Source organism: Odocoileus virginianus, chromosome 28 (assembly GCF_023699985.2).
Source record: "Odocoileus virginianus isolate 20LAN1187 ecotype Illinois chromosome 28, Ovbor_1.2, whole genome shotgun sequence".
Lineage (NCBI taxonomy): Eukaryota > Metazoa > Chordata > Mammalia > Artiodactyla > Cervidae > Odocoileus > Odocoileus virginianus.
The window spans coordinates 41,992,404-42,017,434 of NC_069701.1; the positions used below are offsets into that span (position 1 = coordinate 41,992,404).

At 54.8% G+C, this 25,031-nt stretch overlaps 1 protein-coding gene across 3 annotated transcripts; it reads right to left on the bottom strand.

Moving 5' to 3' along the window:
* Window positions 1-2,911: 2,911 nt before the first annotated feature.
* DHCR7 (7-dehydrocholesterol reductase) lies at window positions 2,912-23,456 on the bottom strand. Of its 3 annotated transcripts, none has more exons than XM_020874112.2 (9): window positions 23,353-23,456; window positions 16,973-17,101; window positions 14,581-14,684; window positions 13,830-14,052; window positions 12,283-12,373; window positions 11,389-11,602; window positions 9,041-9,245; window positions 8,097-8,228; window positions 2,912-4,908 (listed from the first exon to the last, which is right to left on the bottom strand). In XM_020874112.2, exons 3-9 carry the CDS (start codon window positions 14,676-14,678, stop codon window positions 4,444-4,446), a joined length of 1,428 nt encoding a protein of 475 aa, XP_020729771.2. In that variant the 5' UTR covers window positions 14,679-14,684; window positions 16,973-17,101; window positions 23,353-23,456; the 3' UTR covers window positions 2,912-4,443. The 3 variants fall into 3 exon arrangements, with proteins under 3 accessions (XP_020729771.2, XP_020729772.2, XP_070313919.1); XM_020874113.2 differs by having other exon boundaries at window positions 23,315-23,416; XM_070457818.1 differs by lacking the exon at window positions 23,353-23,456 and adding an exon at window positions 23,060-23,145.
* Between the last annotated feature and the right edge of the window lie 1,575 nt (window positions 23,457-25,031).

Sequence of the window (25,031 nt, forward strand, 5' to 3'; positions counted from 1 at the left end):
ACTGTAAAATGGGAGTGACAATAGTATTTAGCACCAGGGTTATTGTCAGGGTCGGAGGGTATGTGTAAGGTTTCCATGATGGTGGCTGGAGCACGGTAGGAACTGTAAAGGTCAGCTTCCGACTTGTGGCAGATGAGTGTTCTGGGGCTAGGGATACAATCAGGGCATGAAATAGTCAGAAATTTACCCTCACTGGGCTGGTATTCGTGTGGAACACAGGTAAGCAAGAGAAGCCGGTGATTTATGTCATGTCCATGGGCTTCCCTGGGCTCTGTCAGATGGTGAAGAATCTGCCCGCAACGCAAGAGACCTGGGTCAATCCCCGGGGTGGGAAGATCCCCTGGAGAATGGCATGGAAACCCACTCTAGTACTCCCACCTGAAGAATTCCATGGGCAGAGAAGCCTGGTGGGCTGGTCCACGGGGTCGCACGGGGTCAGATACGACTGAAGCGACTTCGCACTTAACGACAGTCAAGGTTACCGAGAGATTCCTTGAGCCCCCGTTTGTCCAGGTGACCACACTGGTCCTGCACTAACCTCCAACCACTGCCTGTTTTCTGGGACAAGGAACTGGGTGGCATGGCCAGGTCTGCCCACGGGTCATTGATGACGAGCCGACACAGGGCACAGGTCTGCCCACGGGTCATTGATGATGAGCCGACACAGGGCACAGGTCTGCCCACGGGTCATTGATGACGAGCCGACGCAGGGCACAGGTCTGCCCGCGGGTCGTCGATGACGAGCCGACGCAGGGCACTGAATCTCTGGAAATGAATGTCGTCCCCTCTTAGCCTCCCAGTCACTGTGGTCTCACGCCCATGGGGTGAGAATGACTTGCCCTTTCTAGAAAAGAAGCGTGTGGTGTGATCTTATGTCTTAATTTTATATATTTTACTCAACTCAGCCTCTCACCCAGAGAAGCTGGCTGTGTCACTGCCTGGCCTGGCTTCTCACCAATGAAACAACACCCACATCCAGAGAAGGGAGTTCCAAGACCTAGGGGAATACCCTCCTGGAATAACTCCCCAGAAACAGTAGTGAAGCCAAGCCCATCACTGTGGGCAGCAAGTCTCTGGTGTGGGAACCACCCTTTCCCCACTGCCCACACCAGTCTCTCCATGCACAGGGTGACACTCCAGGCCCCAGAAGAGGTGGGCTAAGGCAGACAGACCTGCCCTGTTGCATGAGGTGCCCGGCTTCACTGTGCTGGCTGAGCGTGCTGGACAAAACAGATCAAACTGCAGCCCAGCTCCAAGACGCTGACACAAACACATGAGACCTGGCCAAGTGATAGATAGGCCGATCTAAGGTTTGAACCTACAGCTCTCCTGGGAAATCCATCTCAGAAGGCTTCTCACACAAGGCAAAAGAATCATCACCCTTATTCTTCAAACAAGGACACACAGAGGGAAGTCACCTGCTGGCGGTCACACAGTTGTTGAACGGGGAAGACAAGATCTGGCTCACAGACACCACCCTCCGGCCTTCTTAAAGTGAATTCACCTGAGGTATGGGAGGAAACGGGGGGTCCACTGTTCTCAGAGCCATCCCAGTGGGGGCCCAGTGCTCTGGCTGCTTCTCAAGTGCCTCGTGTGGCTGGTGACAGACATGGATGCCCAGGACCCCCTCTGAGCCCTGAGCTGCAGTGGGCAGGCGTGGGGCGCCAGCACAGGAAGCCATGGCGCTAAGCCGGCCCAGCCGCTTGATGAGGGTGAAAGAGGAGAGTGGGAAAGCTGGCTTAAAACTCAACACTCAAAAACCCAGACCATGGCATCTGCTTCCATCACTTCATGGCAAATAGATGGGAAAACAATAGAAACAGTGGCAGATTTTATTTTCTTGGGCTCCAAAATCACTGCAGATGGTGACAGAAGCCATGAAAGTTAAGACGCTCGGTCCTTGGAAGAAAAGCTATGACAAACCTAGACAGTGATTAAAAAGCAGAGACATCACTTTGCCAAAAAAGGTCCGTATAGTCAAAGCTATGGTTCTTCCAGTAATTGTGTAGGGATATGAGAGTTGGACGGCTCACATAGTGATGGCTGAGCACTGATGAATTGATGCTTTTGAACTGCAGTGCTGGAGAAGACTCAAGTGTCTTCTCCGTGGACAACAAAGAGATCAAACCGGTCAATTCTAAAAGAAATCAGCCCTAAATATTCATTGGAAGGACTGATGCTGAAGCTAAAGCTGCAATCCTTTGGCCAGCAGATGTGAAGAGCTGACTCACTGGAAAAGACCCTGATGTTGAGAAAGACTGAGGGCAGGAAAAGGGGACAGCAGCGGATGAGATGGCTGGATGGCACTACTGACTCAACCAACATGAGTCTGAGCAAACTCCAGGAGATGGTGAAGGACAGGGAAGCCTGGCATGCTGCAGTCCATGGGGTCACAGAGTCGGACACAGCTTAGCAACTGAACCACACAGTTAAGTCAGGCCAGGTGGGAAAAAGGCCCTGATCCTTCCTGGCTATCCTGCCTGGCTTTGCTTAACCGATTCTAACTTGAGCAGGGGAGACGTTGTCCTGCACCTGCCCTCCCTGCACAGGACGTGGGGCTCCCAGCTCACCCTGGTCCTCGGTTCCTTCAGGCGTGAAGCAAGCCTAGCACCAGCTTTCTGGTTTCTCCAGTCTCTTGCTGGGGGCAGGCGGTCCAAATGGAGCTTCTCCCTTTGGCAAATGGAATGGATTCTCACACCCAGCACAAGAGCAGCCCCAGCTGAGGGCTGACGGTGGGGGAAGCAGGGGGTCCCTCCCCTGAATCCCACGATGGGTACCCAGAGCTATGAGGCAGACCGTTGATCCAACATTCTGATCCAACATTCCCTGAGCATCCCTTCTACACACCAAAACCTGAGCCCTCGTCTACGGCCGGGTACCAGTGGGAGACAAACCACATAGAAGTCTGAACTGGGGAGGTTTAAATCGGTCACATCTCATTTATTGTGCTTTGCAGATATGGTGCTTTTATACAAATTGAAGATTTCTGGCAACCCTGCGTCCAGCAACCACACTGGTGACATTCTTCCGACAGCTTTTGCCCGCTCTGTGTCCCTCTGTCACATCTCGGCATTTATGGCCGTACTTCAAAACTTTCGTTACATTTGTGAACTGATCTGTGATCAGTGACCTTTGATATTACTACGGTCATCATTTCAGCGTTTTTTAGCAATAAAGCATTTTTTAACCAAAGGTATGCACACTGTCCTTTAGGACAGTGCTATTTCACACTTAAAAGAGTACAGAATCGTGTAAACATAAATTCTATATGCACCGCAAAGCCAAAAAACTCATGTGACTCGCTTTGTTGGGACACAGGAAGTCCTCTATATAGGAACCTTTAAGATGTGAACTTTCAAAGATGCAAACATGTGTTCTGTCCACATTAGGCGTGGCACTGCAGCTGGCCCTGTCTCCTGCCGCTGACCATCGTTCAGCTCTACCATCTCCCGCCTCTTCTCCCCGCTCCAGTCAGCAAGCCTTCTTGCCCGCTCACTTGATGCCAGCCGCTGTAGTGTACGACTGTACTTTTCAACTTACATCCTGTGAGATTAAAAATGTTTTATTTGTAGGAAAAGTACTATAAAACTACTACAGTACAGTATTAAACAGCCAACTGTGCTAGCTGGGTACCTACACGAACTCTGTTGGACTTAATGAACAAATCGGACTTTACAAATGCTTTCTCAGAAGAGAACTTGTTCGTATGTCAGGGACTTACTGTGTTTGCTTTATCGGGGTGGTCAGGAGCTGAACTCGCGATGTCTCCCAAGTACCTGAATAAAAGATTAACTCTATCAGGCCAGTCACATCTAAAAGTCAAGAATACCCGTGGGTTGAGGAGCCGGCCATGGTAAGAAAGGGGTCGCCTCCTGAGGCTGGGGCTCAGGTCTCCTTGGAGAAGGCTTGGGTGAAGACCCCCTTGATGGTGGCCAAGGTCTCTGGGTCACCTGAGCAGAGTTCGTAAAGAACCAGAACCAGAAGCGGCCCTTCCTCGTGCAGCGCCCCTCAGAGCCCTCCACAGACAAACGTAACACGGTGCGGGCACAGAGGAGAAGTCTGACGGGCGCAGCTCACCAGCGCCGCGCGGGTGACGCAGGCAACACCTGGAGCTGAACGCTGGGAGGGCGACAACCCGCAGAGCTGGCGGGCCCAGTGCTACTGTGTCTAAGCAAGAGCTAAGGGCAGGAGTGACCACAGGGGCTGGAGGAGGTCCCCTTTGATGTCAGACACCCACTGTCTGGACCGCAGACAGAGAGGAGACAAGCCATCCTCTCGCCCTGGTAGCGCCGCACACGGTGAGAAGGCAGCTGGTGTGAACCCTGGCCACTGTGCTCGGGGCAAGAGCTCCAGTGAACGTGAGGATGCAGAGGCTCCTGGAGGGCGGGGCTGGGACCGCGCTCTTCACCGCCCCGTGGGGGCTCCTCCTGGCACGGGCCCCCTCTAGAAGATGCCGGGGAGCAGGCGGTAGGGCACGGCAGCCGTGTAGCGCTCCCAGTCGCGGCCGTACTTGTTGGCACAGCGGTGCTCGTCCCGCAGGCAGCGATGGGTGAGCAGGATGGTCATGAAGACGATGTAGAAGTAGGGCAGGAGGTGGCCGCCGCCGCAGGCCAGGCAGTAGGCCAGGCTGCCCATCAGGTCACCCGTGTAGTTGAAGTGGCGGGCCATGCCCCAGAAGCCCGACACGAGCAGCTTGCTGTGGTGTTTCTGCCCGTCGGCCGATGTGTAGGAGCACTCGATGGCCTTGGGCTTCCTGCCCCAGATCAGGCAGCGCCCATCCGTGCGGCGGAAGAGGTCCTTCTGGTGGTTGGTCATCCGGAAGATGTAGTAGCCTAGCAGGCCCAGCAGCAGGACGCCCAGCGCGTAGGGGGTGGGCAGCTGCACGGGGTGGTACACCAGGTACAGGCCCTGCGGGGTGAGGCGAGAGGTCAGGGCTGGCCTGTCCGGGGGGCGGGCAGGCCACGGGCTCAGGGGCACGGCCCGGCTCACACCCCAGCTGTACCCCTGACCAGCTGCCCACCTGGCCCTACCTTGGTTTCCTCTCCCGTGAACAGAAGCACCCGCCTCAGAGGGGATCAAACAAGCAAATGTGCAAATGACGCAGGTTCCACCCCTGGGTTGGGAGGATCCCCTGGAGGAGGGCATGGCAACCCACTCCTGTATTCTTGCCTGGAGAATCCCATGCACAGAGGAGGCTGGCGGAGTACAGTCCATAGCATCGCAAAGAGTCAGATGTGACTGAAGCGACTTAGCATGCACACACCTAGTTAGTTATCTGCCTCTCTATCTATACACACACACATCACATATAGTATAAATGTAAAATATACAGCATAATGGGACTTCCAATTATGGCTCAGCTGGTAAAGAATCTGCCTGCAGTGAAAGTGACCCATGTTCCAACCCTGGGTCAGGAAGATCCTCTGGAGAAGGAAATGGCAACCCACTCCATTATTCTTGCCTGGAGAATCCCTAGGACAGGGGAGCCTGGTGGGCTACAGTCTATGGGGTCGGCAAAGAGTTGGACACGACTGAGCAATTAACACATACAGCATAATATTAAAAATACCATTTGAATAGGATAGTTAATTTTTTGTGTCCCCTTAGCTAGGCCACGGGACCCAGATACTTGGTCCAACAGTAATCTAGTTGTTACAAAGGTATTTTTAAGATGCAATTAACGTTTCCAATTAGAATGCATGAAGCTGATCACCCTCCACAAGGCAGGTGGGCCTCATCTAATCAGTTGAAGACACTAAGAACAAAAGACTCAGGAACAAGTGTGAATTCTACCAGTGGACAGCTGTCAGACCCAGCTGCAATACCAACTCATCCCAGGATCTCCAGCCTGCTGCCAGCTGCCCTGAAGAGTTTGGACTTGACAGGACCACAATCACACAATCAAATAAACAGACACATACGTGTGTGTGTGTGTGTGTGTGTGTGTGTGTGTGTGTGTGTGTGATCTCCTGCTATCAGTTTGCATGCCTGGAAAATGGTGCTCACAGTTTCAGGGAACCAGAGAGCCTGCAACCACCAAGTGGAGAAATGGGTCCAGAGGGTCTGTGCAGAAGACCCAGAGTGGGGACCGGAGGCCAGAACTTCCAGCCTCCAGCCCAAGGCTCTTTCCCCTCTACCCTGCCGGCTCTGCTTTCCGCTCTTGCTGTGGGATGCTGCAGGGTGGTCAGCCAGGTAACAGCAGCCCTGCCATCACTGCCCGCAGGGCTGGCTGACTGCTCACCACGTTGCCCATGCACGTCCTGGCCAGCCTACAAGGTCTGTCCGCATGGGTTCCCTCCACACTTGCAGTCTGTTAAAGCAGCCCACCTGAGCTGCTGCGAACCACGCATGTGCCCAGAAGCCTGTTCTCTTCCACCCCGCACCTCCTCACTTGGGCTCACGCCACGAGCAGGCGGCATGTGGCCGGGCTCGGCACGCAGCCACCCTACACGGGGGCCCGCACACCACGCAGAAGAAGGTAGGGCTGTTCTCTGCGAGTTGGGAGCGGTGTGGAGGGCTGGACATCCCCCAACAGCCTCAGAGGGCTTCCTGGGTGACTCAGCAGTAATGAACTCGCCTACCAATGCAGGAAACATAAAAGATGTGGGTTTGAGCCCTGGGTCGGGAAGATCCCCTGGGAAAGGAAACGGCAACCCACTCCAGTCTCCTTGCCTGGAGAATCTCACGGACAGAGAAGCCTGGCAGGCTACAGTCCACGGGGTCACAGAGAGACATGACTGAAGTGACTTAGCAGGTACGCAACAGCCTCAGAACCAGCGCCCGTCCCCGAGGTGGCTCCCGTGGCATGGAGCACATAGCAGGCACCAGGGCAGAGCTGCCCAGCCTACCTTGAGTCATCAGCCTAGCCCTAACCGAGGTGAGTCCGCCCTGATTTTCTAGAGACGCGCGAGGCCCCATCCCCTGGCTGGTGGCCCAGCAGAGGTGCAAAGCCAGGCCCCTCCGGCTCCCCAGGAAGGCTTCTACACTCGACTCCTGTGACGCATGTGAGGGAGCCTCTCCCAGAGCCTGCAGCCCCGGCCAGCCTCCACCCTCCTCTCCCCTGGAACGCTCCCCTCTTGCGGGCCTCCCGCCTGGCAGTGGGCTCTGATCCCCCAGCCTCTGGTCTGGCAGTGTTCTTACCCCCAGACTCTTCATTCTGCTCTTGGTCTGTCTGTGGCCACCCCAAGACGCTTGCCCAGGCTGGGGGCGCCTCCTTGGCCCTCTCTCAGCGGTCAGCGACCCCTCCCCACCCTGGGCTGCCCGCATGGGGCCTTTCCCTGCCAGGCCATGAGCTCCAAGCGGGCAGGACCCGCCGGCATGTCCACCACTCATGCGTGTGGATACTCAGAGCCTTCATGGGAAAAAAAACAGGAGAGCAGGACTCTTACCCTTTCACTGTTAAGATCTGAATAAATATGACTATCAGTAGCCAGCTTCTTCCTCCCTGGTGTCACAAGTCATTTCTTTAGACCCAAATCTACTCTGAATCACCCTGTTCTCTGAGTCTTCGGGGCTGCGTGGTGTCCCCCACGTTCACAGGTTGCAGTCCTGAGCCCAGGACTCAGCAAGTGGCTATATCTAGAGAGGAGCCTTTAAAGAGGCGATTACGGTACAGTGACGCCACCAGGGTCGGCCTCATCCAACATGACTGCTGTCAGGACACAGACACACTCAGAGGGATGGCCCTGTGAGGACACAGGGAGGAGACGGCCGTCTGCACGCCCAGGAGAGAGGCCCGACCACACCTGGGTCTGGGACTCCACCCTCCAGGACCGGATATGGTGAGTCCTGTTCCTGGAGACAGTGAATCCTGTTGTTCAAGTCGCCTGGTCTGAGATACTTGTTACAGCGGCCTGTGGTGACTCACACTAAGCCTTCTCCTCTCCCTCAAAGGGCGCCAGCCTCCCTTCTCCAGGTTCTGGTGCCCCCCCCCCAACCTGAAAAATCCAGACACGTGGGCAAGGACAAGGCCTGGCACATGCTCAGCTTGTCTGCTCTGAGGGCAGCGCTGGGCGGGCCCAGGGACCCAGCCACCGAAGGTCCTGCTGGGCGGGGGGGGGGTGAGCGTCACGGGGGCTCCCTGGTCATCTCCTCACCTGCAGCGTGTACAGGTACGGCAGCCAGACGCAGTCCCCCCAGCCCAGGTACCACCCAAAGTGGTCGTGGCAGATGTCGATGGTTTTCAGGTACCAGGTTTCATTCCAGAAGAAGTCCAGCACATAGATGGCCTGCAACACAGGAGCGGTCAGGTACTGACCACGGGCGCAGAGGGGGAAACCACTCTCCAGGACGGGATGGGGTCCCTGGGTGTCCCCGAGCTCCCCTGGTGGGGCAGCTGCTGCACTTCCTGCTGGTCCTGGGCCATCAGGGGGTAAGTGGGGGGAGGGAGTCCCCGTCCGCAGTCTGAGATGACACGTGGCCCACAAGAGGGGCGCCCAGCAGCGTCCTGGACGCCGAAGTCCAGGGCTGTGGAGCTGGGAGCAGAGAGATGGCTGTGGGGGCGGGGGATTGGGACGGGGTCCTTCCACAGCCGTCAGAGCTGTGTTGCCAGGACCACTGACACACCTGAGCAGCAAACAGGAGTTTGCCGTGGGCTACGCGAGTCCCCGGGGCCAGAGCAGTGTCTGACAGGTGAGGACACGACTCCCTCGCCTCCCACTCCGCTGCCAGCCTCCCAGACACGTGCGAAGGTGCCAACCCCCTTCGAAAGGCGCAGATTACAGTCTTTCAAGAGACTTCCCAGGTGGCTCAGATGGTAAAGAAGCTGCCTGCAATGCGGGAGTCCGGGGTTCATTCAGTCCCTGGGCTGGGAAGAGCCCTTGGAGGAGGGCATGGCTACCCAGTCCAGCATTCTTGCCTGGAGAAGTCCATGGACAGAGGAGCCTGGTGGGCTATGCAGTCCATGGGGTCTCAGAGTCAGACACGATTGAGCGACTAATATTTCTTACTGTCTTTTGAAAGCTATCTGGCTTTCGGGTTTCCCCAGCACCCAGCTGGTGTCAGAGCCCACAACCCCTGACCCAGGCCACAAGCAGGCTACCTGCAGGACGTTGACTAAGACCATGGAGTTGGTCACATGGCCATAGAGCTCCTGCTGCTTGGCTGCAAAGGACAGGTTGATGAGGGTCCAGGCGACGATCCCAGGGCGTCCATTGAAGAAGAGCTTGAAGTCAAACCACTTCCCAATTCGGGGGTTAAACTCAACGCCCATCATGTAGTTGTAAAAGAAATTGCCTGTGAATTTGCTTGAAAACACAAACGACAGATGCATGCTGTCAGCGAGTGCCTCTCACAAGCAGCCTCCTTGGCTGGTGCTCAGGTGCTCAGCCCAGCCTGGGTACTGCAGGCCCAAGAGAGAAGACCTGGGGGAGGCCTGCCGTGAACTGCAAGGACCCAGCGCGCGGAGGCCACGTCAGCCTCGGGCCCCTCTCCGACAGCCGTGACACTTCACTCCGCATTCAGCCCCAGCCTCAAGCTGAGAGGCTCACTTTGTTGTAATGAAGGTAGGGAGACTGTAACCTGGGCAGGTGCCCAGGATCCTCCCTCCCACCTCCAGGCTCCCCAGAGGCGAGCTGCCCAACTGGCTCGGCTGGACAGAGACTTTATTCTGAATGACTCATAGAGCATTTGGGCCCCCGTGGGCGAGCGGGGTTATAAATGATGCCGAGGTAGACATCAAAAACAGCACCAGTCTCAGAGCCAGGTGCCCAGCTCCAGGGCCCACACCCATGCCTTGCTGGGCAAATTTTAAATGCTTTGCTGCCCTCATCACCTGACCAGAGGAGTGAGCAGAGAGTCAGCCAGGGTAACTCAGCTGGAGACTTGCTCTACCACCTGCTGCACATACACGGGGATTTCTCTGTTAGTTAGGGAAATATATTGTCATGTCCATTTCCCTCAACTAGGATAAGCAGAAAGAAGCAAAATATACAAAGTCTACAATAGGGGGTGTGATTATAAAGCAGAGAAAATGATTTCCACAAGGTGTAGAAGACAGGCCTCGTTACTTGCTCATCACATAAGCTCAAAGTGCCATAATCCAAACACGCTTCCTAAGAGCCTAGGGGTAACAGTTAAAGGAAGCACACTTTGCTTTCATCTGGAACCAAAACTAAAATGCGATCACCCCGAGAACAAGAATCATTGCCTACACCTGTCTACAGGAGGGACCCAACAAACATCTCTTGATGAATGTGTCCATGGAAGGAGGCGGGGAGGGAGAGAAGGGGGGATGAGTAGATGCATGGATAGATGAATGGATGGCTGGGTGAATGGATGGATACAGGGAGACAGGGAGGGAGGGACAGGGGATGTGGGATGAATGGATAGATGGATAGATGGATGCTGGCTGGATGGGTGGATGAGTGGATGGGTAGATGGTTGAATGGGTGTGTTGGATGGATAGATGGATGGGTGGTTGGACGGGTAGATGGGTGGATGAGTGGATGGGTATGTGGTTGGATGGATGTGTTGGATGGATAGATGGATGGGGGCTTGGATGGGTAGATGGGTGGATGAGTGGATGGTTGGATGGATGTGTTGGATGGGTGGCTGGATGGATGAGTGGATGGGTGGATGGTTGGATGGATGTGTTGGATGGGTGGCTGGATGGATGAGTGGATGGGTGGATGGTTGGATGGGTGGCTAGATGGATGAGTGGATGGGTGGATGGTTGGATGGATGTGTTGGATGGACGGATGGATAAACGGATGGGTGGGTGGTGGAAGAATGGATGAAGAATGGATATATGGATGTATGAAGAGATGGATGGATGGTTGGATGGATGTGCTGGATGGATAGAGGGATGGGTGGTTGGACGGGTAGATGAACAGATGAATGGATGAGTGGATGTGCTGGATGGACGATGGATAAATGGATGGGTGGGTGGTGGATGAATGCATGAAGAATTGGATATATGGGTGTATGAAGAGATGGGTAGGTGGATGGTTGATAACTATCTCACCCAAGGCTCCATGAGAATGGACACCAATCAGTCAGGCTCTTCCTGGGAAGCTATTACATTAAAGCCACCGAGGTAACAAGACTTCTCACTAAGACTGCTTCAGGCCGCACTGACGTTTCACAGAAAGAGGGAATGGGCTGCTCCTGCCTGCAAGAAGGCGTTGCCTCTCCCGCCCTCCTTCTTCCCTATGGCCCTGCTGGAGATAACTCAGCTACCAAAGATAGACTTGGCCACCTTCAACTGCATCCTCCCCAAGGCAGGAGAAGCCACCCATTCAATACGGATGCCCCCCAGAGTCCATTGCGGTCTCTTGAGCTCCTCCTCAAGGATGCTCAATCCTCAGGCTTCTGCAATGTCCTAGCCCAATGTCCCAGAAAAAGGCACTGACCCGCCACCTAGGGCTCACGCAGCCGCTGAGAACATACCATTCCCGGGCATCGGTGGGGAAGAGGTAGCCCTTGACCATGGCGAAGGTGGAGACGGTGTAGCCCAGGATGTTGGCACACCAGAGCAGTGGGATCCAGTTGTCAAAGATGATGGTGGGAGAGAACCAGGAGAGGAGGTGGGCGTTGGCAAACCACAGGAGGTGCGTGAGAAGCCACGCCTGCAGGCCATTGACCTCGTACTTGTTGACGGCTCCTGCAGAGGGGAGACGCGAGAGCGGGGCCATCTGCCCGCTGTATCTGCTCCCGGCTCCTTTCTGGGGCCCCCAGACCCCAGCCCCAGAGCCAGTCAGTGGCTGGTGCCATTCAGGCACTCAGGGCCGACACGCCGGCAGCACACCTCACACTGGGAGCTGGGGACTAACCGCGCGTGCTGGCTGAATCCCTAAGAGTGGGAGAGAGGGCGCAGGACGTCTATAGCCGGCCCGAGGCTGAGTCACCAGCCTGCAGTTTGCCGGAAGCTGGAGCCACAGCAGAAGGGACAAGGGTCCCCTGTGGCTCCTGGTGGAGCTGGGGTGGGGGGAGGGTAGCCAAGAGCTCTCTGTGGGTCGGGCCAGGGTCTCAGTGACTACGGGGAATGAATGGACCAGGCGGCCCTAAGGCCCTTAAGTCAAAGCTTGGGCCCCGCGATGCCCCTGGGGCGCTCCAAGTGTCCCTGCCGGGAAGATGCTCCCGAGCCCAGCCACATGACCGGCAGGGAGCGGGGGCTATTTCGGTCCCTGGTTGGGAATGTGATTTCTGATCTCACCTCTGGCGGCCGTCCCTGGAAGCTCTGTGTGTGTGTGTGTGTGTTGGCGGGGTGGGTGGGGGTCAGGCCCCGTAAGAGGATGGACAGGGAAAGGCGGCACGTGGGCGAGCGGGGCGGCCCTGGGTTACCTGTGGGAGTCACGGCGCCCTCCTGCACGCCCCCCACGTAGCCCGGCAGAAACTTGTGGCAGAAGTCAGGAAGCAGCATGTACAGAAGCACCTGAAACGCAGAGATGTTTCAGCTGGTTTCCCCGTGGGCTGCGGGGCCTGGCTGTGCCTCGACACGGCTGTGCTTTCTCAGTTGAGACGACGCGTGTGCAGGCACCGCACGAGTGGGAGAAACCATGATTGCGGCTGGTTACTTCTTCCAGAAGAGCTTATGGCTCTGGGAACGCTGACCGCAGGCTGACTGCGGGCTTTGAAGGGAGCCCTGAACAGGAAACGCGTCACCACCGGTCAGAACACCCATGTCGTCTCCTCACGGGGCTCAGCCACTCCCTTTGGGAGAGCCCATTGGCTTACATTCCATAGTTCACCCTTGAAAAGTGTTCACTGAAAGAGCTCAGTGTATTCCCGAGCTCGTGCCACTGCTCCCAGTGGCCAATTCCAGAACATTCTTATCACCCCGAAGAGGAGCCCCACAGCCCCTGGCAGTCCCTCCCAGCGGCCCCTCCCTGCCAGCCTCTGACAACCACCGGTGCAATTTCTGTCTCTGGATCTGCCTGTCCTGGACTTCGCATATAAACAGAATCAGGCAGGACACGCCCCTGCGGAGCCGACCTCTCTCACTGAACACCAAGTTCTCAGGGCACCAGGCTGCAGCCTGTGTCAGACCCTCACCCCTTTCCATGAGAACAACACTGCCCTGCGTGGTTGGATCACACTACATGTGTGTCCACGTCTGTCGATGCACACGTGGACTGTTTCTGCCTTTAGGCTACTGTGCCTCTCGCGGCTCCAAATCACCTTTTACTCAAAAGGACCAAGAGGCCTGAAATGAGAGGGAAGCTGAAGCCCAAAAGCCGGGATCGCAGGGAGAAACAGCTAGCAGAGGTCAGAGCCCAGGAAACCCCAGGGGGCTGGGGTGGGCAGGGGGCACCTCCCTGCACCATTTCCCAGGATAACGATAGCATCATCATTAATATTCAGAAACTAAATCCTGTCTGTTCAGATAACAAACACTCCCTGTTCACCAAGTTCATGGTGCAGACAGCCTTCTGATGAACTCCTGATTAGGAAGCTAGTGAGGTCACAGCAGAGCCAAGGCCACGCCCCCCTCGTTGGCCAGGCCTGTGTGACCACCTCTGGGGACATGGCCTTGGCTTGGCCAAGACCAAGAGCAGCTCTTAGGAGCTGGGCAATCCTAGGCCATGCTTCCCATTGTGCACATGGCTTCCGGGGCGGGAGCCACGCCCTCACACTCTCCCAGGTGGTGTCGCTCTCTGCTCAGCACAGAGGCTCAATGGAAGGCGAGCCGGACACTGAGATGTCACCCGGTGGTCCTTGAGCTGAAGACAAAGCTAAGTCCGTCAGGCGGCGGGTGAGGCCTGGCTGGGTCCCAGGAATAAGGATGTCACTGTGAGCTGGATGCCATCCCCAACCAGGGGCCAGGCCCACCTCGAGGAGGGGACATGCGTGCAGGCTGAGTCCCCACCGCGGGGGCCAGGAGGGCTGACCTGGAGCGTGACCCACGCCGCGTAGATCTGGGCCGCCTTCGCGGTCATGGGCGGCGTCCTGGCCCAGATGTCCGCGAGCCGAGCCCGCCCGGCGGCAAGGTCCACCACGGGCGCCGTCAGGGAGCAGCTGTACTGGTCGCAGGCCATGATGAAGTAGTAGACGATGAAGGGCGCGAACAGCAGCAGGAAGATGACACTCGCCAGGGAGAACCAGTCCACCTCCCTGTGGGCCGACGGACGGCAGCAGGTCACGGGGGCGGCCCGGCCCCCTGACCTCACACGCGGGCACACCAGCCAGCGCCTCCCGAGAGGAGGCTGTCGGCTCGCAGGGCCAAGGCCCCCACCGCGTAGGCAAGGCACCCCACTCGCACGCTCCGCTTGGAGCAGTCTGAAGGCCGACGGGCCCAGGGGCACCCCAGAAAGCCCGGGGCCCAGGACCAAGCACAGAAGGCCTCCCACACCCCACGGGTCCAGAGGCTTCCTGTTCTGGGCCATCCGGGACCCTCACCAAGTCCCCATGCCCCGTGTCTTACACGCTGAGGGCAGACCAGGACACCTGCCGTCCCTGACGGCGGCTTTTACGGTAGCTTCTTCTTTGGGTTCCTAACTTTCTAAACTGGCAAACTGCTACTAATGACAGTCCTGCTGATAAAAAGAATCGCTTTCACAGGTTCCTGAAATCCCAAAGGCTGGCAGCCTCTCGCCGAGAGCCCCCTTTACTTTCCAGCCGGGAAGGCGGTGGGAAGCTTACCAGGCGCGGCCCCACTGCCCTTGGGCTGCAGCCTTGCCGTTGGTGATGCCGCTGGCACTCTTGGCTTTAGGGACGCTGGGCTGGGACTTCGCAGCCATCGGGCCCTGCGGGGAGGAGAAGCCACGCTGAGGTCATCCCCTGACAAACGGACACTGCAGCCCCCTGCCGTCATTCACAGGCCTCCGCGGGGCTGGACTCCTTCATTCAGACTCTCCACCTTGTCCTGGACGGGTGATTCCAGGCAGGGACTCCCACTCCCGGAACCTGCAATAGCCTCCCACCTGGCCCTACTTGTGATCTTATCTCAGTTGATTTCCCAACAACAGCAGAACATCCTTCTTGTTACAGAAACCCAAATACCTGTGGCTCAGAAACCTCCCACCACATGCTCCTGCCTCCCCTCCCCCACGCGCTCCCATCATACCCACTGCTCCAGGCACACAGACGGCTCTATCCGTCCATGAATGTGATTTATCTTATTCATGATGCCTGCTGCTTCTCTGCTTAGAACACGCTTTACCGGTCTTATCTGGGTCTCATAAAATGTTCCCTCCTCAGTATGACTTTTTATTCTTCCTGGAATTAATGGTTGCCTCACTTTTTCCATTCGCTAAGATTTCTATGCATCTATCACTAATTTTTTTTTTTCTGAATGCTCTAATGAGCTCTCATACACATTAATAACTTTTCTACATATTCCAACACAATTTATCATTTCCATTCCTCCTTCCCACCCATAGCCATTCATCTTGTACCAAGAGACAAGCCAACCCATGGTCATAATATGAGGGAAGCAGTGACACCCCGACTTCCAGAATGAGCTCACAATGGTGACGTTTAAAAATATCAGGCATGAAAAAAAGATGATCTTAAATGCTTCCAGAAAAAATCCAGGATTAAGAATCGTGCTAGTAGCAAGCTGGTTCTAGAAGACAAGATGGAAAACTTCAAATATTCTGAGGGAAACTTCAGCTGCTAAAGAAAAGGCCAGTGAAAGAACAAGAGGAAATCCCAAGATAATAGCTGGGCAGTGGACCAGACAGTAACTGGTCCACAATGGCACAAGATGGATGACTTTGGGCCAGGGGCGGGGGGAGCAGGGAATGAAAATAATACATTTTGTTGTGTTGGAGAGCACACAAAAATTACTGATGATGGCTCTGTCATAACATGCAGGAAAAACAATTAGTAACAGATATATAGAAAACTTAGCATATGGAAAAAGTGAGGCAACCACTAACTCCAAATACATAAATAAATAAAAAGCCATATAAGGGGAAAAACACCAAACCATAATTATAGTACATTACATGGCTTAACAGTAAATAATAATTTTTCCAGACAGAAAAAAAATGTGTAAAGTTGAGGGTGCTAAAAGGAAATCATTTAGAAATAAGCAGGTAAAAAACAACACAAAAGTAGCTCAGAAAATGAAAAAGCATTTGCTTCTGGGAAGTGAGACTCTAAGATGACGTAGGGAACTGTTTATTTTTTATATATAAGTCTTTTAATGCTGGTTTTATTTTAAATGTGAAGATGAATCACTGTAATACAACTGTACATTCACTTAAAATTTTTCAGTGATGAAAACTGCAGCAATCACTTTATTTTCACAGGTTGGTTTATGGAGCATTTATGACGTACAAGGCAGACCAAAGAGTTCTTTACGGACAGAGGGCCACTCATGTTTACAGCCCAAAACGCAGAATTTTGAGCCTGGTACGTGGCAGTTACTCTGATCTAACGTGCTGGAAAACTGCAAAAGGGCCAGAACAGTATAGGCTAAGAGCTAACTTTGGAACACCAAAAGCATATTTTCTAAGGATTAAAACAAGCCCACATAATTATTTTGAGCTTGTAGTGGCCTTCATTCACCTCTCGGTCATGTGTGTGTGAGCTGCTTAGCCGTGTCTGACTCTCTGCCACCCCTTGGACTGTAGCCTGCCAGGCTCCTCTGTGCATGGGATTTCCCAGGCAAGAATAGCGAAGTGGATAGTCATTCCCTTCTCCAAGGGATCCAGCTGACCCAGGGGTCAAACCTGGGTCTCCTGCACTGTTTAAGCGGATTCTTTACCGCCTGAGCCACAAGGGAAGCCTAGAAAGGGAACGCTGTGGCTGCACGGGGCGGGGGGGGGGGGGGCGGGAATGAACGTGGCCCTCCCTCGTGGCAGGTGAGAAGTCTACCACTGAACCATCCCTGCGCCTCTCTGTCATAAGCACTGAATTTTTAACGAACGTAGAAGGGACACCCTTGGCAGCAGATGGCTGAAAATAGGGGAGAGGGTGGTGTCCAGGAAGTAATTAACTTTTTCCCTAAGAGTCAGGCAGGAATCGACACTGAGCACTGATGGACCAGCTGCCTTTGAAAACGAGCAGCGGCGCTGAGGCTTACCTCCAACCTCTTGCCGAGCGGCTCCACTGCGGAATGTGGGTTTCCCTTCTTGAACTGTCCCCTTTCAACTCTCTAGGCTCTTACGCTCCACAGGCCTGCGAGATCCTTTTCAACCCGCTGAACAAAGTCCTGCAGGGCACACGAAGACTCAGGGAGATAAGGACCCAAATGATAATTTTCCCAAGTCCCGCCTGGTAATGGCTCAGCACCCAGGGTTTGAAAGTACAAGAGTCCCCATGGGTGGGGATCTCCAGGATAAGGCAATCTCATCTTGTAGCTTCTCTGCCTGGCACACACGTCTGCCATGGAGGAAGCACTTATAAACAACGGGTGGGGCTGGATGTGGGGGTGCTTCCTGGAGGAGTCGCCCTGGAGACGAGCCTTAACAAGGTGGACTGAGGAACAGCCCAAGTTGGCTTCTTTGCAGACTCACACGGGGCAGCGCACACGCCCCCGGAATGTCTGTACCATCGACCTGGATCAAGTCCCACCCTGCCCACTCCACCCCCACCCCCAGCCCCACCCCTGCCCCCAAGCATGCATCTTCCCCCTAGGCATTCCCAGAACCACTGAGTGCCATGAATACAGGGCATCATAGACAGTGATCTGGGCTTGGAGCCTGGTTCTCTGCAGACTTCCTGGACCCAGTGACCTTCCCGAGTGTCTTGGGACTTCAAAGCCTACACACACACACACACACACACACACACACACACACACACACACACGCAGGGAGGAGCCAGGGAATTGCATGGGGCTTTTCGGCACCCTGGTCAGCTCCCCGGGCCGCATTTTGAGCTCCACAGGCGACCCCATGGACTGCAGCCTGCTGGGCTTCCCAGTCCTTCACCATCTCCCAGAGTTTGTTCAAACTCATGTCCATTGAGTCGATGATGCCATCCAATCATCTCATCTTCTGTCACCCCCTTTCCTTTTGCCCTCAACCTTTCCCAGCATCAAGGTGTTTTCCAATGAGTCGGCTCTTGGCATAGGGTGGTCAAAGTATTGGAGCTTCGACTTCAGTATCAGTCCTTCCAATGGATATTCAGGGTTGATTTCCTTTAGGATTGAGTGATTTGATCTCCTTGCAGTCCAAGGGACTCTCAAGAGTGTTCTCCAGCATTACAATTCGAAAGCATCAATTCTTTGGTGCTCAGCCTTCTTTATGGTCCAGATCTCACATCCATGCATGACTAGTGTCTCCACTGCTGCCCTGCAAATAGGTTCATGGAGGTGGGAGGTAGCAGACATATGTATGCCTATGGTTGATTCATATTGATGTATGGCAGATATCAATACTACTGTAAAGCTCTTATCTTCCATTTAAAAATAAACAAAAAATTTTTTAAAAAGAGTGAGCCCGTGAAACTCTAAACACTCCACTCTCATGCCCTCGTGAAGGCAGGGCTCCAGGCCCACACACTCATCCTCTTTCCACCTACAGTTTGGCTGAGTGGATGCAGGCAGGCAAGTACCCACAGGACCTGTGAGTAATAAACCTTGTTCTTTGGCTTTGCTGAAGTTGTCCTGCAATCATAAGAACCGCAAGGGCCGGTCTGGCCAGTACATAGTCCCAGGGGGAGCGGTGTCTTCACAGTTAAGCAGGCCAGGCGAGTGCCTTCAGCGTTCCTTGCTGAGAACACCACCATCAACAGCCCGGGATCCATGCAACAGATGGCTTAAGTCCTGTGGCAGCCCTTTTGGCATCTTGAGGGTTTGGTGTTTGGAGAGGCATCTGAGATGCAGAAGCACGGCAGAGGTGGGATGGCACAGTGATGCTCAGGAGGCCCGGATGTCACTGGTAAGGCTGCAAGTTCCCTGCAGGATCACGTCCTGCTGCCAACATGTTCCCACTTGGAACTCAAAGTGGGTGACTGTGAGCAGCTACTTTACTCGCTAGCCTGAGTTTCCTCATCTACTAAGTAACCCACTCTGTGGGATAAATGAGGTCCCAGGGCCAGGTGCTCAGAACCCCTCTCAAGCCCCATCGGAGTTCTTTCCAGAAAGGCAGCCACTGCCAAGACCGCCGCCAGCACCACACAGGCCTCAGGAAGGTGGGCTCACACAGGGCGTTGGGGTGAAGCTCAGCCTGGCAGAGGTCTAAGGCGAATGCCCCTGCAATGCCCAACCCTGAAGCATCCTGCTGCCCTCCACACAACTCGTCTCTTCTCAATGCAGAGGCTGAAAACAACAGTCTTTTGAGACTCTCCTGGCCGTCCAGTGGTTAGGACTCTGCACTTTCACTGCTGAGGGCTTGGGTTCAGCCCCTGATTAGGGGACTAAGATTCCACAAGTGGTGCGGTCAAAAACCAAACCAAACCATCTTTTGTCCTCTTTCAGTGTTTCTGTGGGTCGGGGATCTGGGGAGGCTGGCTAGGTTAGCTCCAGCCTGGGATGTGATGGTGCGGGTGGAGCTTGGGCTTCCTCCCAGCATGGAGGCCTCAGGGAGGAGGGGAGAGGTGCCCAAGCTGCCTTTTCTTCATGGGAAGGCATGTGACATCACTCCCAGGGCGTTATGTTGGCCACACTGAGTCAGAAGCCCACCACCTTTCAAGGGGAGGGGAAGCAGGCTCTGACTCTTGATGGGGGAGCAGCAAGGTATCAGGGGAGCACGAGATACTGTCGGGGCCATCCCTGGGTGACGCAGGCAGCCACAGGGGGCCACTATTCGCTGGGGATCTATCAAGCTGCAGACACCTGTGAACCCACAGAATTCCCACCCCACTCTGGAGAGTTGCCGTTATTGGGCCCACTTTTACAGATGGAGAAGTTGAGGCAAGGAAAGTGGAGAAGGCAGCTGGCACGGACCTATGGGGATGGAGCTGGGTTGGCGGGCACGCCACCTCCTGTGACACACTTGGGAGGCTAAGGAGTGAAATCCAGAGTAGTGGGGCTTCCCTGGCGGCCCAGGGGTTAAGAGGCTGCCTCGCAATGCAAGGGACACCGGTTTGATTCCTGGTCCCAGGGGAGCCCACCTGCCACAGAGCGACAGAGTCCCTGCACCACGACCCCTGAAGCCACGCTCTATGACGAGAAGCCCCCGAAATGAGGAGCTCACGCACCGCAGCAAAGCGTAGGCCCCGCTTTTGCCACAAGCAGGGAAAGCCTGCACACAGCAACGAAGACCCAGCACAGCCAAGACAAAAATAATAATAATAATAAATTCAGAGTAGTGATGACAACAGTCAATCTTTGTGAGTGTTGGGCTCGGTACTACCCTAACATACATAGACAAGCAGCTGGAACATTATTGAACTGCAGAGGTTCTGTTCTAGAAATGTGCCCGTTTAAGGAGTAAGAGACAGGTAAAAGGACAGATGTGCCCTAACTTGTACTTAAAGGAATGAGAGAATTCAGGCCCAGTGAGGGCTGGGCAGCTACTCTTCAACTGGAGGACAGTTCCAGAGGCCAGGACCTCTGGCCAGTTCCTAGACCTTCAGGCTAGCTCAGTCGCCACCTGTCGGAATTCATCCAGGGACATAAATAGACGGCCATGTGAAAAGGCAGACGCAAGAACTTTCATTCTGGAGCACTTGCCACATATTGGAGATGAGAAGATGACTATCAGTAAGGCGATGGGAAAACAACGACGCCCTGGGAAAGCGGAGGATGCAGCAGCTGTTACGAAGAATGAGGTTAACAACATGGAAGAAGTTTCCTTGGTATGTACCAGCACAAGGGCGAGCTGTAAGACAATCTATCACTAAAAAGCTATTCAGAAACTCATTCTGATCCAGTGGCTAAGACTCTGTACTCCCAAAGCAGGGGGCTGAGGTTCAAGCCCTGGTCGGGGAACGAGATCCCACATGCTGCAGCTAAGACCTGATGAGGCACATAATGTTTTAAAGCCATACACCAAAATCCTCAATGGTGCGGGACGCCACGTGGGCTCCCCCAGCCCCTTTTCCTGATTTTTCTAGCAGACATGTACTTGTGTTACAAAACAATTTAACAATAAAAAGAGCTGTTGAAATAGCTCTTGGAGTCCTTAAATCCACAGTTCCGGGAACACTTGTGGCTCTCTCCGGGGGCAGGGAGGTCATCGGTCCTCAAGGCAGGGGCAGTGATGTGTGGGGTGACACTTGAGTTTACCTGCAGCTTTTTCACACCCTCCCACCCACTTCGGATGGGATGGTCATGCCCTCACCTGCACATGCAATTCACGAGCCTCGGTTGCCAAATGCAGAGATGGCTCTTGACCCTTCCCAGAGCGTGGCCCTGGGGAGCTCTGGCCCGACTGCCATGGAGAGGGCTAAGGTCCTGGTTGGGGCAGAGCAACCCATGCCTGGGGCCCTTCTGGCGCCTCCAGAAACAGGCAAGAGCCCTGGAAGGAAATTCCAGAAACACCAAGTCCTAATTCTAACTCTCTGAATTATAAAGGGTAAACTGCAGGTTTGACTGCAGATGCAAGGGTTTCTGTTTCTCAAAAGTGGCAACATACATGCCCCCTGTAACACAATCGCGTTGAGAAGTCAAACGGCCAAGCCAGGGGCTTCCCTGGTGGCTCAGGAAGTCCAGCCACGGCAGGAGATGCAGGCTCAGTCCCTGATCCAGGACGATCCCGCATGCCTTGGAGCAACTGAGCCTGCGTTGGGATGTTGATGGTGCACATCTACTGAAGCCCAAGCACCCTCCAGCCCGTGCTCCACAACACGAGAAGCTGCGCGATGAGAAGCCTGTGCAGGGCAACGAAAGAGTAGCCCCCACTCGCTGCCACCAGAGAAAGCCACAGAGTGAAGCCACAAAGTCCCAGCAGAGCCAGAAATAAAGAATCAAAATTATTTCTTAAAAAAGTGCAAATCCCCTCAGTCCAGCCGCAGGAGTCCCTGAACTTTGCTGCTTATTCTCCAGATTGTCACGCAAGCTACTTGTCACTCCATACACACCCACTCTCCCTCCTTCTTTTCCTCCCCAAATTAGTTTACCTCCAAATTCTTTTGCAACTTCACTTCTTGGCTCTTTCTAATCTTAGTAGATCTACTACATAAATCCGTAACTTTTTTTTTTAAGCAGTAGGTATACACAAGGATTTTTATGAGAATTATTGTAAGAAGTAACTGCATGGTTGTTTCTGGGTTTTTGCCTGGGAAACCATCCTGGTTTTTCAGTGGAGAGTGTCCTGCAGGTGGGGTAACTCCACCCCCTCAGGCCTGTTCCTCTGGTCTTCCTGGGGCCCTTCAAGGCACCTGGAATTGTTCACCTGCCCATTCACCCCCCACCCCCCCAGTAAATGCAGGCAGTGCCCTGAGGACTCCTCCCTCCAAACCAGTCTGTCGCCAGTATCTCTGAGTTTGAACCATGGCTATGTCGGTAAGTACACGACTCTCCACATGTCACTGCACCTCTGGGGAGCCTCAGTCTTCTCATCTGTAAGATGGAGCGATGTCTAGAATGCAGGGTGTTCTGAGAACCCAGCACAGTGCCAGACATTCAGGAAACACCACTTTTGATAAACATGATCTCCTCATTTGCAGTTTTCCTCCCTCTGTTCTCTTTTTGTCTGAAATCTCACCAGAGCAATTCCTACTCTTAAAAACCTTTTCCCTAAAATTATAAAATGTCCAAGAAAGGCAATACTACTCCGTCAGTTAAGTTAGTGAGGAACGCTGGGAGAGAAGGAGGGCGGCTTTGGTCTTTTGAGAGCAACTAACTTCCTGCACTGCAGGCCGGGCTGACCCCCACCCTCCAGCCCCCTGCAATTAGTCTATTCCTAGAAGCAATTCTGTGACTTTCCTGGTGGCCCAGACGGTAAAGCGTCTGCCTACAACGCGGGAGACTGGGGTTCAATCCCTGGGTTGGGAAGATCTCCTGAAGAAGGAAATGGCAACCCACTCCAGTATTCTTGCCTGGAAAATCCCATGGACGGAGGAACCTGGTAGGCTACAGTCCACGGGGTCGCAAAGAGTCGGACACGACTGAGCGACTTCATTTCATTTCATTTCAGAAGCAATTCAGAGTCCGCTGCTCCCGGTTCCCCGCTTCTCAGGGAGCAGACAGATGGTCCATGTTTCCTCAAGAGAAAACTGCATCCACTCGCGCGGGGCACGCGAGGAAGGAAGCGGTCCCCCCGGCCCAAGAGGCACTCACCGAGCTCCGCCTCGTCTCGGCTCGCCCAGCGAGCTCCGGACCACCGCCGGGGGGACTAGCATCCCCAAAGGGCCGCCTTCGGGTGGCCAACCCGCGCCCCGAGACCTCCAGACTTTGCTCGCACGCACGCACGCGCCCCCTGCCCATGCGACTGCTCCTACGCCGATCACCCGCCGCCCTCCACGCCCAGCCCACCCCCGGGCTGCGCCCCCCCCCCCACCCCGATCTGTCCATCCGCCCCCTGCGCGCACCCACCTGCGCGCAGCCCACACCGGCGCCGCGGTCCTGCTCACCTGCGCACCCGGCTCCGTGCCAGCTCTGACCCGCGCGGTCTGAGCCGATGGCCGCTGGGTCCCCCCGATGAGGTGTAGAGACAGGCGGCCAATCGCAGACGGGCTCCGCGCGACCCGGCGCCCCTCGGGCCCGGCGATTGGCCGCGGCGCCTCGCCCCACCCCGTGGGCTGACTCCGGGCCACCGCGCGCTCCACTCGGCAGCCATTGGGCGCGAGACTGACAGCCGAGGGCCTGCCCCTCGCGCTGCCTGCCGGCGGGGGCGGGCCCCGGGGGCCCCGGGAGCGCGGCCCAAGCTGGGGGGCGCGTCCCCAGCCGCGGTCGTGGGCAGGCCGCTGAGCTCCCCAGCCTGTTTCCTCTTCTGCCAGTGGGGTCCACATCAACCCACGAAACAGACAAGATCGCTGCCCTTGGGGTGCACATAGGGGGAGGGGATACGGGGGAAGCGGGATCAGTAAACAAACCGTCATTGAGGAATATGGTGAAAACTGGTGTGGAGGAGACTGAAGCAGGGCGTGCAGGTTGCAGTTTTATTCGGAGAGCTCTCAGCTGGAAGGCCATCACAGGCGAGGGCTCGCCTGGAAGGGGGCCAGTGATGGAGTTCAGGGTACCGATCAGCTGCGCAGGGCCGCCCAGAGGGCAGGAAGTAGCAGGGTTGGGCAGAGGGAGAATTTGAATGAGGGATGGGGGGCGGGGGTGGGGGGCTGCAGCTTAGGTCAACCACGTGGCGAAGCCCCCTAATAAGAGAGGCCCTCGGAGTGGTCCCCTGGTTCACATGGCAAGGACTGGGGCATTCATTCCAGCCCTGAGTCAACCCGACTGTAGGCTCACCAAAAACACCTGTCTGTGGCCTATTAAACAGGGCGTTCTACATCCGCTTTAACCATTCAAAACAAAGAAGGTCGTTTAAAAAAATCAAAAGGGAAGAATTACGGTTCAGGCATTTGAAATGGATCTGGATGACCACTGTGGACTGGGTCTCAGACCTGTTCCTGCGTCACTGAGAACTCGAGTTTCCTGAACTTTATCACCCTCAAGGACACCACCAGCTAAGTCTCCGAACAGCCATCTGCCAGCTGCCGGCAGCAAACTTCAAAGACTCAAGGCCTCCTCTTGTCATTAGGCAACCATTTTGGACTCCAATAATCCTTGCTTAACAAACATACTTACCTCTTGCCAATTGAGATTACAATTACTGACAAATAGCTTTCATCATTTTGGGGGGTTTTGCCTTTATAACCATCCCCCACTTTGTAGTTTTAATTGCTTCTCGAATCAGAGTCTCCTAGGCTATAATCCTTTATTTGGCTCAAATAAAACTCTTCTATTCCTATTATAGATTCGTTTATTATTTCTGTTGACAGCAGGAGTGGCCAACCCTCTCTCACATACCCCTGTCTCCCTCAATCATGGTACACAGGCTACTTTTGCAAGGGCATGACCTCGACCTGGATGACTGCGGAACCCAGACAGCGTCTGGTGGCAAGGGACAGCTCCATTTGCAATATCTGGGCATCAGCCTTTCTGCCAGAGGGGTCTGCTCGGGCGTTTCTGTCTCCCTCATGGAAACATTTGTTCCCTCTGCAGTTTTTTATTTTGAAAATGTCAAACATGCAAACCAGTTGAATAAATAGTAAAGTGAACACCCACATACCTAGATTCAGCAGCTGTCAACAGTTTG